This window comes from Notolepis coatsorum (genome assembly GCF_963971535.1).
Source record: "Notolepis coatsorum genome assembly, chromosome: 9".
NCBI lineage: Eukaryota > Metazoa > Chordata > Actinopteri > Aulopiformes > Paralepididae > Notolepis > Notolepis coatsorum.
In genome coordinates this window covers 85,642,245-85,659,404 of record NC_140173.1, presented here as the reverse complement: position 1 = coordinate 85,659,404, position 17,160 = coordinate 85,642,245, and the positions used below count along the sequence as shown (strand labels likewise).

General features: G+C 40.8%; 1 protein-coding gene across 1 annotated transcript in view; it reads left to right on the top strand.

The window, feature by feature from the left end:
• Nucleotides 1-919: 919 nt before the first annotated feature.
• Nucleotides 920-17,160, top strand: part of LOC311234689 (uncharacterized protein) — a gene marked incomplete at both ends in the record, with an annotated part of 41,100 nt that continues 24,859 nt past the window's right edge. Inside the window, 9 exons of the mRNA XM_084321933.1 lie at nt 920-991; nt 2,047-2,051; nt 2,230-2,288; nt 2,496-2,648; nt 4,044-4,161; nt 6,127-6,305; nt 8,277-8,358; nt 11,716-11,829; nt 13,019-13,077. Coding sequence (XP_084178059.1) covers nt 920-991; nt 2,047-2,051; nt 2,230-2,288; nt 2,496-2,648; nt 4,044-4,161; nt 6,127-6,305; nt 8,277-8,358; nt 11,716-11,829; nt 13,019-13,077 — 841 coding nt within the window. The remainder of the gene's footprint in view (nt 992-2,046; nt 2,052-2,229; nt 2,289-2,495; nt 2,649-4,043; nt 4,162-6,126; nt 6,306-8,276; nt 8,359-11,715; nt 11,830-13,018; nt 13,078-17,160) is intronic.

Sequence of the window (17,160 nt, the reverse complement as noted above, 5' to 3'; positions counted from 1 at the left end):
TGTGTTTTGGCATTCATTGCATTATGTGAGTATGAGAGCAGTGAAGGCTGGTCCACACCCTGCCTATGAAATCATCATAATGTTTGATCAGACGAGCAGTTTGCAACCACTTCCTCAATTGAACATATGAAGAGTAGTGCTATGAGCTTCCCATTTTGGAAAAGGGACATGTGTTGTGGTTTCTGAAGTACGTTTGCCTCCTCTTTGAATTGTATTGGAGCCTGGTGAGAAGTTCCTCAATACTTAAGGCCATCAGTGAAATGTCATGGTCTCTGCTAGCATAGCAGCAACACGTGGACCAGTACACCATGTACACACATGCATACTAGTACATGCACACGCACATGCACGCACCCACACATACAAACACACTCATACAAGCTCATACAGCTCATACAATGAAAGATATACATGTATAAGAATCAAATGTTTTTAATTAAAGGTTCCATATTATGGAAAATGGGCTTCACTACATCCTTGCCAGGTATGTTACCTTTTTAATAATGATTTTTTTTAGATTTCACCTTTATTTGAACAGGATAGTCTCTTAAGATCTAAATAAATTTACCATTTTATGGTGGTGTTTTATAAATTATATATTTTGTTAATAACTCATGATAGAGACAATATAAAAATGAAAACTTAGTGGTGATGTAGCCTAGATCCGTATACAACACACACACCTGTCCCAACAGTGTGTGTTCACACAGGGGTTCAACACATTCACATTCCACACCTGAAACATGACTTTTCTTTTTTGGTGGGAATTGGCAGCATGTTCTCAAGACAGTGCTGTTGTTATCAGTGATGTTTGACATAACGGTAAAAGGACAGACTGTACATTGAGAGTATAAAAGGGTCTCCCTGTCCGCATACAGTTACACAGTTCTTCGAACCTGTCCGCCTACACTTTGTTGACATGGCCGCCTTGAAGTTCGCCGTGGGTCTGCTGGCCCTGCTCATCGTCTCTGCCTGGGCTGAGGAGGACCAGGTGAGTCGTGTCATTTGGGGTTTGATTATGCAGTGACTATACTACATGTGTTTTTAGACCTTATAGCAGAGGCCTAACTCTGTCCATGTCTCTTCCCTTGTCCCCTCCTTCCATTTTGGCTGCATGACTTCCGACACATTGCGTGAGTACAAACACATTTTGTTGGCATCACACATGAATAAAAATGAACATGGCGAACATGCTCGCCTCCTGCTCCTGCAGTACTTTGTCAAACCCATATTACTGTCTGAATGAAGCAGTATTATTATTATTGTGATTCTAGACTAATATTTGGCTGCCTGCTAGGTTGGTGCTATACTGTTAAGACTACTGTCAGGGGCGGGGCTAGGGGGTGGCTACTTGGGCTCAAGCCCTGAATGTTTTCTGAAAAGCCCAGAATCTATTTCCAAAAAAATTTAAAATAATTTTTTTTTTTTTTTGACAATTAATCATTGTTACGTGAAAATATGTTTGCACCAGATTTAGCAGAAGCTAATTTCCATCTGTAGTCTATCCAGCTGCTACAAAAACATAATTCTTCCACCTTATAAACATAGCTAAAGTACGGCCATTTATAAATCAAAAGGACGCTGAAAACCAGATCCATGCCTTTATCTCAAGCCGACTCGACTACTGTAATGCACTCCTTACCGGCCTCCCGAAAAAATACGATGATAACTATTTTATTGCAATGCACTATTGCATTATTTTATTCTATTTTACTAACTATTTTATCGATCATATTAGATCCTAATATGAAAAACGATGTGATTTAATGTTCTATGTCTTACCTTGACTTTGTTTATTTCACTGCTATCTATTTTATGCTTTATGTCTGCACTTTATGCATTGCTCTTGATCTGCCAATGTTGTGCTCATTTTATCCCTGTCTTTTTGTACTGCTGTGAAGCACTTTGAGCTGCAATTCTTGTATGAAAGGTGCTATACAAACACAGTGTATTATTATTCTTATTATTATAAATTATTATAGTTTGCTTCATTAATTAAAGGGTGTGAATTTAAGTGTTCTCTAGTGCCTGTTGTCCGCTTTAAAGTGGTGGTATAAATTAAAGGTTGTGGTGTCGAAGAAAAAAAAATCCCGGCCCGCTCACGCGGGCACCTATCTGGGCTAAGCCCCGGATCTCCTACAATCCTAAATCCGCCCCTGACTACTGTTGCTCTGGATAAATAACAGCATTTACTAAATGGAAATGAATGATCTGATTTCCTCCCCACAGGCCACCTGACCAGGACCTGTCCGTCTCTGAACTGCTGTGGAAGGCCAACAAGGACGTCGGTAAGAGACGGCACTTTCTCCTTGATTAGTGGGGAAAAGCTCAAATCGTGGGGGTCGGTGTGTGAATGTGTGAGTGAACGGCTGACCGTGAGGCACAAGTTGTAAAGCGCCTTGGATGCAGAGTCCATTTACCATTTTCTGATGCATTTCTGAGAGGATGTTACCGGATATTCACATTCTCATCCTACTCCTCCCCCCCTGACACAGTGCACACCGCAGACGAGCCCTACATCGAGGACGACATCGCTTACGACAGCGAGAGCGAGAGGAACGCCGACCCCTGCACATCCCGCGGCTGCATGTGGGGCAAGTCCAGTGACGGAAAGGTCTACGTGCCCTACACCATCTCCAACCAGTACTGTAAGTGTCCTCTACACCATCTCCAACCAGTACTGTAAGTGTCTTCTACACCATCTCCAACCAGTACTGTAAGTGTCTTCTACACCATCTCCAACCAGTACTGTAAGTGTCTTCTACATCTACACCATCTATAACCAGTACTGTAAGTGTCTTCTACACCATCTCCAACCAGTACTGTAAGTGTCTTCTACACCATCTATAACCAGTACTGTAAGTGTCTTCTACACCATCTATAACCAGTACTGTAAGTGTCCTCTACACCATCTATAACCAATACTGTAAGTGTCTTCTACACCATCTATAACCAGTACTGTAAGTGTCTTATACATTATCTCCAACCAGTACAATCAAGTATTACACGGTTGCAAGTTCCAGTTGTAATATGTTGTTTATCATTTACAGCTGCTTAATTAAATATGTATCTTTACTTAAAAGGGCAGTTCAGCCAAAACACACAAAGAAAACATAGTTTTATGGGTTGCTATCTATTCATCCAGATAGTTTGGGTGTGATTTGCCCAGGTTTGGAGATATCAGCCGTGCGGATGTCTGTCCGTCAGTCCCACTATAATGGAGCTCCATGAGTCTTTCTTTTGTGGCCCAGATAATTATCATGACACAGTTACAATATATCAAAATATCAAAATAATCCAGAGACCTCGTTGTAAACAGTCGCGTTGACAATTACGCACCTCGATAGAAAGCACAGGGTCTGTGGATTACAGTCCGTCATGACTTCTGGTAATGTGATTATTTTGGGGTGCTTTGAGCGCCACAAAATAAGGCCCACTGAGCCCCATCACATTGTGAATCTTTTACGGGCGATTCTCCTCTTGCGGTTTCTGATCTGAGCTGTGGACACTTTAGCAAAGGTGGGAGACAAGAATCAAACAAAACAAAACAAGAAAAGTACAAATACAATAAGGTTTAAGCAGCTTCTTTTTCTGGATGAGACCGTTTTTTTGTTTTGTTTTTGCTTCATGAATCAGAAACACTTTCATCAAATACAATTAAATACCTTTGCCTTGGTGATATCAGTGCAGAGACATGACAATAACTTCACAGTATACACTCAGGTGGGCACATGTACAGTAGCCTATATTATTATTATTATTATTATTATTATTATTATTATTATTATTATTATTATTATTATTATTATTATTATTATTATTATTATTATTATTATTATTATTATTATTATTATTATTATTATTATTATTATTATTATTATTATTATTATTATTATTATTATTATTATTATTATAGCTTTTTCTGTTTTTCTGTCTATTCTATTATTCTATTATTAGCTCCGCACACAGTAAATTCCAATGGTATGTATTTTAGGCGGTTAGGAGGTTAAGAGGTTAACCAAATGTTCTCTGTGTGCTTCCAGCTTCCAGAGAGCGCAGCATCATCGAGCGCGGTCTGGAGTCCTTCTCCTCCTTCTCCTGCATCCGTCTGGTGAGACGCTCCAACCAGAGAGACTACATCAATATCCAGTCCCTCAAGGGGTAAGAACTGGAGTGTGTGTGTGTGTGTGTGTGTGTGTGTGTGTGTGTGTGTGTGTGTGCGTGCGTGTGTGTGTGTGTGTGTGTGTGTGTGTGTGTGTGTGTGTGTGTGTGTGTGTGTGTGTGTGTGTGTGTGTGTGTGTGTGTGTGTGTGTGTGTGTTGAAGTCGACACGTCTATAAAGTCACTAGTCCTAGTTACACATACAGTACACACAGTCCTCATATCCCTCCTAGTGACACATACACACAGTCCTCATATCCCTCATAGCTACACATACACACAGTCCTCATATCCCTCCTAGTTACACACACAGTCCTCATATCCCTCCTAGTTACACATACACAGTCCTCATATCCCTCCTAGTTACACATACACAGTCCTCATATCCCTCCTAGTTACACATACACAGTCCTCATATCCCTCCTAGTTACACATACACAGTCCTCATATCCCTCCTAGTTACACATACACAGTCCTCATATCCCTCTTAGTTACACATACACAGTCCTCATATCCCTCCTAGTTACACATACACACAGTCCTCATATCCCTCTTAGTTACACATACACAGTCCTCATATCCCTCCTAGTTACACATACACACAGTCCTCATATCCCTCCTAGTGACACATACACACAGTCCTCATATCCCTCCTAGTGACACATACACACAGTCCTCAAAAACATTATAACGTATCTGGTCGTGAGAAAGGCCTGTATCGTGGTTCTGTTGGACCTTGTTGGCTACTCTGCGTTGCTCTCAGCCTATATACAGATAGGCTATCTGGTCGCCTGCTGCAGAGGTGCGGTGCCGCAGAGAGTTGAAATGAAATCCAGTCGACAAGTTGCTCAGGGTATAATACCTCAAAGGCGTTTTATTGACTCAAAACGCACACTATACTAGAGTTGGAACCTACTGGAGTTCACTATGACACGATACTCCGTAGGATTCCGCTAGATCAACAAGTTTTAGAATTATTTCTAGAGTAATTCAGTTCAGTAATTCTTGGAAGCAGGAAACAGGGCATCCTCTGATGACGGTGAATGTGTGGTCTCGTCTCGATGTCCGTTTTTTCGTGTTCTCCTGGCCTGTAGAGAGGGATTATAACACTCACAGGACACACCTCTTACCGACGTCACTTCCGCGGGGTAGTCAAATTCATTTCTTTAATACACTTTGTGATAGATCAGTTTTAACCAATTCTAAACCTCTAGACTCTGTTATTTTAACTTAACGTTTAGATATTCTTTTGTATCTGTTATAGACACACAACCTGGTTATTTTCTTAATATCTGTAGTATAAATATAACTGAGATAACACAATTTGTGCATTTAGCAATCATTGTCTTACTGTGTATCATTCCAAAATGTGATCTAATTAATCAGACACTTGCCTGTTCCATTTTAAGCACAATACCAGAGTTAGCTTTAACTTAAAAGTAGGGTTTTCACAGAATTCCGTGTTACCAAGGTACTAGAAAACTGCAGTTTGATATCCCTTGGTTCGTCTATTAAATTACTAAACAGTGATATGGCTTTCACTGTCTTTTCTTGGCTGGTTATCACTTTTTACTTTACTTTGGGTATTTTGTATTTTCTAACAAAGGAGGCGGTCTTGGGACGAATCAATTGATCTATTTGCAACTAGGGCGCTGCCCCTTGACCATTTGGGGGGTTGTGTATACGTAAATTTCCTACTGTATTTAAATTGCGACAGCTGCAAGAGGAGGGTTGTCCTTGCTTTAGCAAGTGAATGATACCTCCTGACTCCCTGTGGTTATCCCGCACCTCTGTGACTGACTTGGCCATCTGGCCAAACCACTATGTCTGGCTTCCCAGCACACAAATATTTACACATCTCCAAAGGCTAATTCCCTTTGGCTTTAAGATTAATTTAGTAAGATTTACGACAATTACATTTCAAACATCACCGCAATAATCACCTTTTCCCCGTCATCATCGCCAGATGCTACTCCTACGTGGGTCGCCGTGGCAACTCCCAGACCGTGTCCCTGAGTAGCAGGGGCTGCCTGTACCACAAGACCATACAGCACGAGCTGCTCCACGCCCTGGGCTTCAACCACGAGCAGACCCGCTCCGACCGGGACCAGCACATCCGGGTCCTGCTGCAGAACGTCCAGAGCGGTCAGTCCCCCTCGTCTTCTTCACACTTCGTGCACAAGACGACCTCGTCTTCACGCTTCATGCTAAACAGTGGGGTGGCTTAGCTGAAGAATTGTGCACTTTGTGATAAAAGCGTCAAACTTGGTACACATGTAGCTTCATATGTTTAGAATAAATCTGGATATTGGGCAACTCCAAATCCGCCCCCCTACTGGCCATGGCAGGCATCAACGTTATTAGATCACTTTTCATATCAGCCATTACGGACAGAGGAGAATGTTACCTTTCCAGATATACCAATCTTATTATTCTAGTCCAAATAGAACCAGAGATATGCCATTTTACATATTGAATGTCACCATGTTGAAAAAACGAAGACTATTTTAAGAGATACAATATGTAAAATGGCATATCTCATACAATAACAATAACATTGGTATCACTGGAAAGGTAACATTCTCCTCTGTCTTCGTTCATAATGGTTGATATGAGATTTAGGGGTGCTACAGCCCCACTAAAAGACAACCGCGATCACAACAATCAGGTGACGCAATATACCTGGGTTTGAAAACCATATAAACGATCCATAATCAATTGGCGATCGTATCGGCCCTGCACATAAGCATTTTACATATCTGTAGATACTATATCTATATATGGTCATATCCCTTACCTACTCTACTAGTTCTGCTGCTGACCAGTGTGATTACTACCATACTGTCTTTATACCTGTATCTGTATCACTGTGCATATTATACTACAACTCTGTACATATCTCTGATCAGCACTATTTAATCACCTGTACTTTGTATATTTCTATTGCACTTTACTGCTACATTTGCACTCTCTTTTAGTTGTACTGTACTGTGCTGTATAATAACAATACATTTTAATCAACTCTAATCTAAACCCTAGGTGTGATATGAAACAGCACACCTTTCAGTTGACATGCTCAAACATGTCAGTAATAATTATGTGGAAATTACTTAACCCATTCTCTGCCACCACTTTGATCATCCTAAACCATTCCCTGCCAGCGCTATTTGTCTATGGAGATGTTCACTTTCTTTGCAGGGCTATAACTTTTTTAATTGTATTGCTAAATTGACATTACTATGGCCCATTCAACATCAATTATCTATCGTTCAGGATGTAGGAACGTTTTACTTTTTCATTCACACATTCATACGAAAATACCGTCTAGAGTATAAATATGTTTTTATCGTTTTCTGCAGTATTTCATAGAACGTGAGATATAGGCATAAATGCATATATTAGATTATCAAATACAGTTTGATACCGATCCATGCTATATAAAAAATTTCAACTGTACATGGTCGTAAACGTTATGACTTATCATCTGCGGGTGAACGGAGGGGGTGGGGGGTCGTTTATAATTCCGTGACCGACGTTAAATGATTTATGTAGTATGGGTGATATATTGATCAGAGCAGTTTGTATCGAAAATACTAAAGAAAAACGCTGAAACTCACGTCAGTCTCCTTGTACCGTTGGGCGATGAGAGTGGAACAAACAGATCCCAGTTATGTGGTGGGGATCGAGGCGATCCAGTTCCAGTTTGTATAATACTAATATACGCCCAAATCATGTTGTTTATTGAGTTATGGCAACGATCCATGTCCACGGTGTGTGGATTGAGTCCCGGGACGATAAACGAGTGGCCGGACGGAATTAGGGGACGGACCGAGCTGAAACGGGCATTTCCGGTTTGGCAACTCGCCGATCGGCCACCAGGTGGCGGTATTGAAGCGTTGCAGAGTTGTGATGGCTCCCGCAGCATAGGACAAGGCTCCATGGGTGAAATATGAATTCCATGACGAAAATATGAAATATGAACTTGAAACACGCTGTACAGCGATATTGTCAGACAACGCATGGCGGGCAATAACGCTGAACAGCGATTTTGGCGGGCAATGGGTTAATATTAGCTTTTTCCTGTATGTTTTTGTCTAATAATCTTTCCTCATGCAGGCATGCAGCACAACTTCAATAAGATCAACACCCTGAACCAGGGAACCCCCTACGACTACAACTCAGTCATGCAGTACCACAGGTAACCACACGCCTGTAACCCACTACACTACAACTCAGTCATGCAGTACCACAGGTAACCACACGTCTGTAACCCCCTCCTCACCTCTCTCTCCACTGAGCAGCCAATTCATAATTAAGTTGATTATAAATTAATGGTGAATAAATTGATATTACATCCCCCCAAATGAATGGCATCCGGTGAATAAAGAGTTTTTGATTCTGACGGACACAACGTCGAATCAAAACCGTAAATAATTCTATAATGGAATATACCCATAATATTATGATACAATAGTATAATACTCCATGATTGTTTACTGTTACTTCAACGTCACAAACAGAAACACTTCATTCACAAATTAAATGAATGTAATGTAATTGGTCCTGCTGACCGTGAGCCCAGAGACATCCTGTATAGACAGAGTGACAGGGTTCTACGGTCGGCTACGACAGACACACTCGGTGCACGACACAACAGGACGTCCCATAGAGTCCCCCGGGACATTAACACAGACCAGAGACAGGAATGCGTTTAGTTCCATGTGCGTCACTATTAGCCGCGTGGCATAATCCCCCTGGCCGCTTCTCCTGCTGATGACAAAGCGTTCCACAGCGCCCCTAATAGCTCGTCTGAATAAACACACATATCTTGCCTCCATTCATTCCAATTCAATCAGGAGAGACTGGGTTACTAATTTGAAATTGATTGAACGCTTTATTTAATTTAGTCTCAAATGGTTCTACCGCTCATTCGCAATAGCTTCGAGATTATGAAGTAAATTCAAACAGTTCAGAAGATAATTAATTAATAAACCGCACTAATTGGAGCAGAGATTATTTTTTTTATGAAAAAATGTATCTAAGTTATCCTTCCCAGTTGAACTCCTGGTATCAATGGCTTGCAATGCTTCTAATACAACACAGGGGGGGGGGGGGGGGGTGATTAAAGGGACATTTGGGGGCATGATCCACTGAACAAATACTATTATAGTTCTAATCTTAGAACAAAAACAAGACAATTTAACCTTTGCACTGAAGAACCATATAAGTCCCCTTTGAATTCTTTGGACAGCCTTTGTATCTGCAGTTGTGAAGTTAATCCAAATCACTTGGAATGTGAATGTGTTATATCACAAGGTACTATTCAACCTCTACTGTCTTTAACTATAAATTAACACAACATTCTAACTTACCATCTTTAGATAATAAAGTACTCAAGCTCTACTGTCCTTAACTATGAATGAACACAACACTCTCACTCTTACACTTACCGTCTTTGGATAATATAGTTTGAAAACATTGTTCCTCTGAAAACTTAAAATGGACTTATAAGGTTTTTAGTCTGAGGTGCTCAATTCATATCGGCACAAATAAATATAAAGACAGCAGCTATCTGCGATGAGTGAGTGACATTGTGTCAACCAGTGGCGGTTGGAATGCCCCACGGGCCCCGAGGCGAGATTGACAGCTCGGGCCCCCCCCCCCCCCCCGATATTTATTGTATTATTAAAAAAAAAAAAAAAAAAAATTCCAACATGAAACAAAACATATCACAATACAATAATAATACGTCAAATGTATATACTCTCTTTTCTGGACTCTTTTCGTATCACAAACAGTACTGTATTTGCAAATCTGGTATGTCATGTATAGATGTAGCACTACTGTCTATCTGTATGTCATTATGTTATAATGAATTGAAAATGGGGGACCCTGATATAAACAAGACGAAAGTGTTTCTCTGGTCTGCATCCCCTTAACAATTGTATGTATTGAGCTGTACTGTATTGTACCCATTCTGCAATCTGTTAAATAAAGTTTTCATTCATTCACCATGACATGTTTAGGTATTTGGCCAGATCCAGCTTGTCTGTGATGAGAGTGTTTTCTGTCTTTATGATTGACTATCATCATTAGATATTTCAGTTTCGTTATTACAGTAGCTGGCTAACAGTACTAACTGGCTAACAGTACTAACTGGCTAACAGTACGTTAGTTGACTAATACCAGAGTCAGAATTGGGTAATAGGCAGACTACTGGCAGTGATGCGACCTATGTTACCACATAACTTTTGTCATCTCTGGTACTATGCAGTGCACTATGCAAAACGGCAAAGAGATAGGTAATGTTCGTTAAGTGCCAAATTACCATCATCATGATACACCCTCACATAATTCACAAAGTGTTCACGTGCGCCACCCATGTGGTAACCTAGAAATACCATAGATTGTGGCTAGGTGGTAACGTATATGTTTTCTATGATCACTATGAATTGAAAATGGGGGACCCTGATGTAAACAAGACAAACGTCTTTCTCTGGTCTGCATCCGCTTAACAATTGTGTGTATTGAGCCGTACTGTATTGTACCCATTCTGCAATCTGTTAAATAAAGTTTTCATTCATTCATTCATTCACATTACGTTAGTTAGCATCCAAGCTGGCGTGATAACGTTAGTAGTTAGCTTACCTGCAATAATGTTGTCATCGTCCCGGACAGATAAGACTTGTTAAATCATAATATATCCACACTTTGTGCTGGTCCTCGGTAAATGTCCCCTTTAGCTGCTCGGCGTCGTCGGATTTTAATACACCATGGTAGCGGTGGTGATGTTTCAGGTGACTTATTATGTTGGACATAGCTTGTTGCCCCTATAGCAACATTAGCAAGCGATATTTTTCTCTGATGTCGCGTTCACGTTACGTGGGAAGAAGCGGAAGAACCAGAGGTAATCTCGTTGCTACAACTAGGAAGCCTTCACGCATTGACTCGATCAAAACGCCCACATCCATACTTCCGCAATTCGTGACGCGAAGTGGGAGATATCGGGGTCTATAAAAAATCCCATATGTCCTAGTAGGAATTACAACTAGGAGGCTGACGTGAATGGTTTTTCCCAGTCGGAAGCTGGTTCTTCCGATTCTTCCCACGTAACGTGAACGTGGCACCTCCGCGCTGCTTGTGAGACTTACGTGGCTACGTCACAGCCAAGGAAAGGGAGCGCTGGATTTGTGCAAAACGCCCTGTTCCTAAACCACACGCTATCAGTCGTACTCGTACCACAGTACTGGCAAAACGGGAGGAGCCTAGAATCAAAACAAACGCACCAGTCCCAGTTGCCGTTACCAGTTGCCGTTCGATCCAGTCCCACACGCGAACGGCAACTCCATTCAGTCCCGGGCCTGGGCCCGGGCCCCCCTCCCGCCAGACGGTGGGCGGGCCCTAAGGCAGCTGCCTCTGCAGCCTCGCCTATAGCTCCGCCCCTGGTGTCAACGCTTCGGCTAAACTGAACCTCCCCGAAGTTTAAACTGACTGGATGATTGTTGTGAGCAAAGTCTTCCAGATTGAACTGATTGTTGGTCCGTGTGATATCCAGGATGGCCTTCTCCAAGAACAACCAGCCCACCATGGTGCCCATCCCCAACCAGAACGTGGAGATCGGCAAGGCCACACAGATGAGTCAGAATGACATCAGCAGACTCAACAGACTGTACAAGTGCTAAACGCTCAAGTAAGTTCAGCGGCTAGTGGTCCTTCAATTTAAACACTACAATCTGGAACTTTTCATCTCTAATGGTCTTACCCCTCATTTGCAATGCCGTCGAGATTATGAAGTAAGTTCAAACAGTTCAGAATTACATATACAAGGGAAAATATATTAGCATAAATGGGACAAAACAAAGAGAAGGGTGAAATATTTCTAATTGAGTTAGTTGTCAATTGCTGATTGACTTGATTGTTAAACACTACAATCTGGAACTGTTCACCCTCTAAAACATGAATTTGGAAGCAATAACCGAGCACACTGGTATTTTGGCTACTTCACTTTATGAAGGAATACTTTTAACCAACGTTTGGGTCGACAGACCAGCAGTGGTGTTTGGCATCCTATGTATAGCTCTCAGTCCCAGGACTTCATACAGTTGTGCACCGTTGTGCTAATGGGGAGGCTACTCCCTTTCACTTGTCAACGTCCATCACAGTAGATAACATTAACATCTAAAATGTGGACATTCACATGTGTATCTCGAATGGTTTGAACAGGATATAGGCTTTTTAGAACTTCCATAGCCAGTTATAACTGAAAACAGGTGTTTTACTACCATGTTAACTAAATGTGCTCATTGGCCTCTACTATCCTGTACATCCAGTTTTCAGAAGACCGTTTAAAATGCGTCACAGAGACACACGTATATCTTGCTCAGTATAAACCGTCAATCCATCATGAACAATAATTATGTGTATTTATTTTGGGGGAAATGTATTTTGAAAAGATTGTTTCCAGTCTAGTTCCAGATTAGGGTGTTCCACTGTCACCTGTAAATAATAACATACAGTAAAAAGTGAAAATAGTCCTTATTAAACACAATATTTTCTTCCCACAATAAAGTCATTATCGCTTTGTCTCCCAGTTTCAAAAAACTCCTATAACACTGAGCCAGTCTGAACTGCATTGGATGGTTTGATAAAGAATAAACAAGTTACACCAGAGTTGTCCTTTCAAACAACTTTGAAAGAGTTTCACTCAAGTTTAAAAACAACACTGCGTTGGCTTCCATACCTTACAAGTACTCTAAAGGAAACCATTTGAGCACGGCAAGCCAAATATGTAATTTATAATGTGTTCTTTAGCCTGAGAGGTTTTAGCTGTAACCATTTCTATCTCTGTCTCCAAACAGGTGGCCAACACAGCAGCTTGGAATACGGAGCTCATTCAGAATGAATAACAGCCCTATTGGTGAAGATTCCCACTACCTCACTTTTCATTTAGTTTAAGAACTTGTCATCAATAAACTCATCTCTATGCATTCAAGTCGTGTTCCTTGCTTGTTCACACTCACGCGCACACATTTACATTGGGTTTACCTGTTTAGGTCCATCAGCTCATACAATGAAAACGGATATACCTGTATAAGGATGTGATTATATATTTGTATTATTAATTATTATTATAATTATTGTTATTATTATTTTTATAATTATTTCTTTTAATATTATGGGCATTATTATACAATGGGCTCCATGAGCTAAACCGGTATGATACAACAGTCCGAGTTGGCTCTGGCCAGGTTGTAAAGACAATGGAGACGTTCACTATGTGCCAGACAGGCCACAGCACGGCTAAACGCTGGCAGGGCATTCTTAGTCAGGTGCATTATTAGTCAGGTGCATTCTTAGTCAGGTGCATTATCAGTAATGTGCTTGGTGGGGGTGTGGGGGGGGGGGGGGGGGGCATAGATACCCCATGCCATTTGGCCAGGGATGTTACCTGAAAATCATCTTCAGATTAAACAAGCCAATCACAAGTATTACCCTTTGTGATGTCATACCAAGAAAATGTATTATAAAAATACTAACCCTCTAGCCTTTTTACTAGTACCCTACAACTAGTGCTACTATTATTATACTACTACCTATCTTGCTAATATGTCTATACTACTATGCACTCAATATTATTTGACATGCAACGCCACTGACCCTTAGCTGCCGGAGATGTACCCCTCCTGGTGACATGTTGTTCACAATCTGTAAGTCACTTTGGATAAAAGCCTCAGATAAATAACTAAATTGTAATTGTAATACCAACGACACACACAAAGGCCTGTGTGAATACGCAATTGTGATTGGTGTGCATTATTAATGTTCTCCAAATCAGGGGTCGGCAACCTGTGGCTCCGGAGCCACATGCAGCTCTTTAGCCAATCAGCTGCGGCTCCCTGGAAAAAAATAATAACAATCTTTTTAAACTTTTTTTTGTATCTCTTATTTTGGAGATCGATGTCATACTGTGACACTGAAATGAACAAATATTTCATCAACTAAAATATTTCATCAACTAAAATATACAGTAGGTCACACCCCGCGCCTCTCCCTGACGTCTGCAAATGGCTAATATTGAGTTTCCGACCCCCCAGTAAGCTCACCATGGATACATCCAAAAGAAGGAAAATTTGAGGAAAATAGAGGGTTTAATTCAGCGTCGACAGATTAATTTGCTTTCACGACTAACGATGCAGGCTTACCTGTAGGCATATGCCTGATATGTGGTGAGAAATTTGCGAACAACCAAAAATTACTTGTATGCTTTACCCCTTGGTATGGCTTTCCATTGTCAAATCATAACATTAGTGAATTCAATAGAGTAGTAAGGCTAGGATATTAGTTTGGTCTAGAGTAGACAAGTGACGTTAGATTTTAGTGCAGGCACTATCAAATGTAGTGGTTGCTAGGTCGTTACTAGGGACTTGACTACTTGCTGGAGTAGACTCCCCTCATTTATCAATAATGCATAGAAAGTGTTCTATTTTTGTTCCTAAGTACAGAATTTAGAATGTCTCTATGCACAGAAAAATCTGGATTTATCACAGGTGCGTACACGGGTCCTACGCACACTCTGTGTTGATAAATAAAAAAATGTCTTACCGTCTATGCTCGTGCATGATTATCCATATGGTAATGAAACACCCCCATGGGATGTGAAATAATGGACTAAGCCGAGCGAACACTGAGAAACTTCACAAGCGAGATTGCTCACGGAGGTCTACACGGTGATGTTGGATATCAGCGACTCGCTAAAGACCATTGCTGCCGGGGCAGCGCAAAATACTAATAAAGACTGTTAACCTGTTTGGCGTTGGTGTGGAATATGAATTCCTTTGGAATATGAATGCCTTTTTTCGTTTTGTTCTTTTAAAGTTCGATTGGCTACCTGGTATAATATGATTTGTAGAGGCATACAATCTATTTTGATGTCGGTATTAGGTAGCCTATATAAATTATATAATAGCATATACATTATGCAACAGACATTATGGCACAGACACAGAGCCCTGCGAAGCCTGCATACAGTAAACTAACTTGATCGTTAATCTAAGTAACTGTTGTCCTTGTATCTTTACGCTTATAAAAACATTAAATAATATGTATAGGCTATGCCAGGGGTGGCCAACCAGTCAGAGACTAAGAGCCACAAAAATTACTGTGGTACCACAAAGAGCCACACCATATACCAGCGTTTCTCAACTTTTTTTTCAGTCACGGCACCCTTCATGTGTTTATAGGTCTAACCCTCTGGTCTCTGAAGTTGCTAATGTCTTTTTTATTTGGGCCTCACAGGGTTAAAAGTACCTGTGAGACCCACGGTTGCAAAATTACAAAATCACTTTTAGCCATTTAAAAAAAGAATGTTTATTTAAAAAAACTTAAGCACATGTATAGTCAATTGGTCCTGTTGTTCAGCCTCACAATGCTATTTGATAGTAAATGTGTTTATATGTCCCACCCTCTGGCCTCTGAAGTTGCTAATGTCTTTTTAATTTGGGCCTCACATGGTTAACCTCTTAAGCCCGAGATATACAGTAAAAGTGTATATTTTCAGCATTACGTTTGTTCACCAATTATTTTAACTGTTATTAGTGAAATATAAGATTATAGAAATCTCAGGGCATTGAGTCGGAAACCGGCGCATATTGACAGGAGGAAGTGGAGCAGCCAAAAGTGAGTGTAGTCTTTTGAAGGAAGAGACTCAGGGCTTTCGAATTTCGAAAAACTACCCTACCCAGCTCACACCAGCCCCTGTCAATCATCTGACTTCTGCATTTACTTTTTTATTTCTCTTATTTTTTGGGATTATCTCCCACAAACCTGCACGTTATTGCCATAAAACAGAACGCAGTTAGTTCCTCTACCTTTCTGTGAACGTCTTGCAAAAAAATTTGTTGCAATACGATGAAAAATGGTGGAGAAATTTACATTATAAAAAAGATGGCAGAATTCAGTACTGTATCTACAAAACCTTCGGTTTAATCATCTTCCCTTTATTCATTTGCTTAGATTTTTCAGGTCTGGTCAATTTTAGCATGGTGTTATTCACAGTCAAAGATTTTTTTTTTTTTAAATAGAATTGATATTCTCCTTTGGTTCATTACAATTTACTCAAGTCTAGTAACAGACACACTATTTCTGACACTGATCCATATATGTCCCTAGATTCAGATACCAAGAACATGCAAATGGACCATTTAAAAAAAAGTTGTAAATGTTTATTATACGTCCTTATGGAAGAAAAGTAAAAAAACAAAAAAAAACAAAAAACAATAAATAAAAAAATATATATATATATTTTTATGGATGGAAGAGCCGCACATTGACGGGCAAAGAGCCGCATGCGGCTCGCGAGCCGCGGGTTGGCCACCCCTGGGCTATGCCCTCGTTTGGCCATAATAATAGCCTATTCTCAAATGGCTATCCGCTGTGGGCTATCTCCTCGCTGACGGACCAGTATACCTATGCATATCATATTCCTATGTCTCAGAGGAATCGTGATCACTAACTAACCTGCTGGTCCCTTGACCTTGGTGCAAGAAAACATATGATAAATGTTGCCGGATTTAGCAGCATCCTCTGTAAGGGCCATTCTTTTTCTTTGTTTTATCCCTCTCTCCTCCACCCTTTCTCTTTCTTCCACTGTCCATCTTGACATCAACGTTAATTGACGTTCGCTCTATCTCTCCCGAGTCCCTCACTACACCGGCTGTTATTCTGCAGAGTGCCATTTGCCATTCCATTCGCCGCCTCCGCTGTCAATCAGTTGTATCGCCTGGTCCCGCCTCAACCAATCACAAGCGGCAGCACGGCTCCATTTGTGTGTGATCCGCGAGAGGGAGAGAGTCAGAGAGATAGTTCTCCAACTCTGTCGCAGACAGTGAAATCCTGGTTGTTCCCCACCCACCTAGGTTATCTAACTATCACGCCGCCACAACTAGAAACAATGGCCTGGCGAAAACATTTATAATTATAATAATATATATATATATTTTTT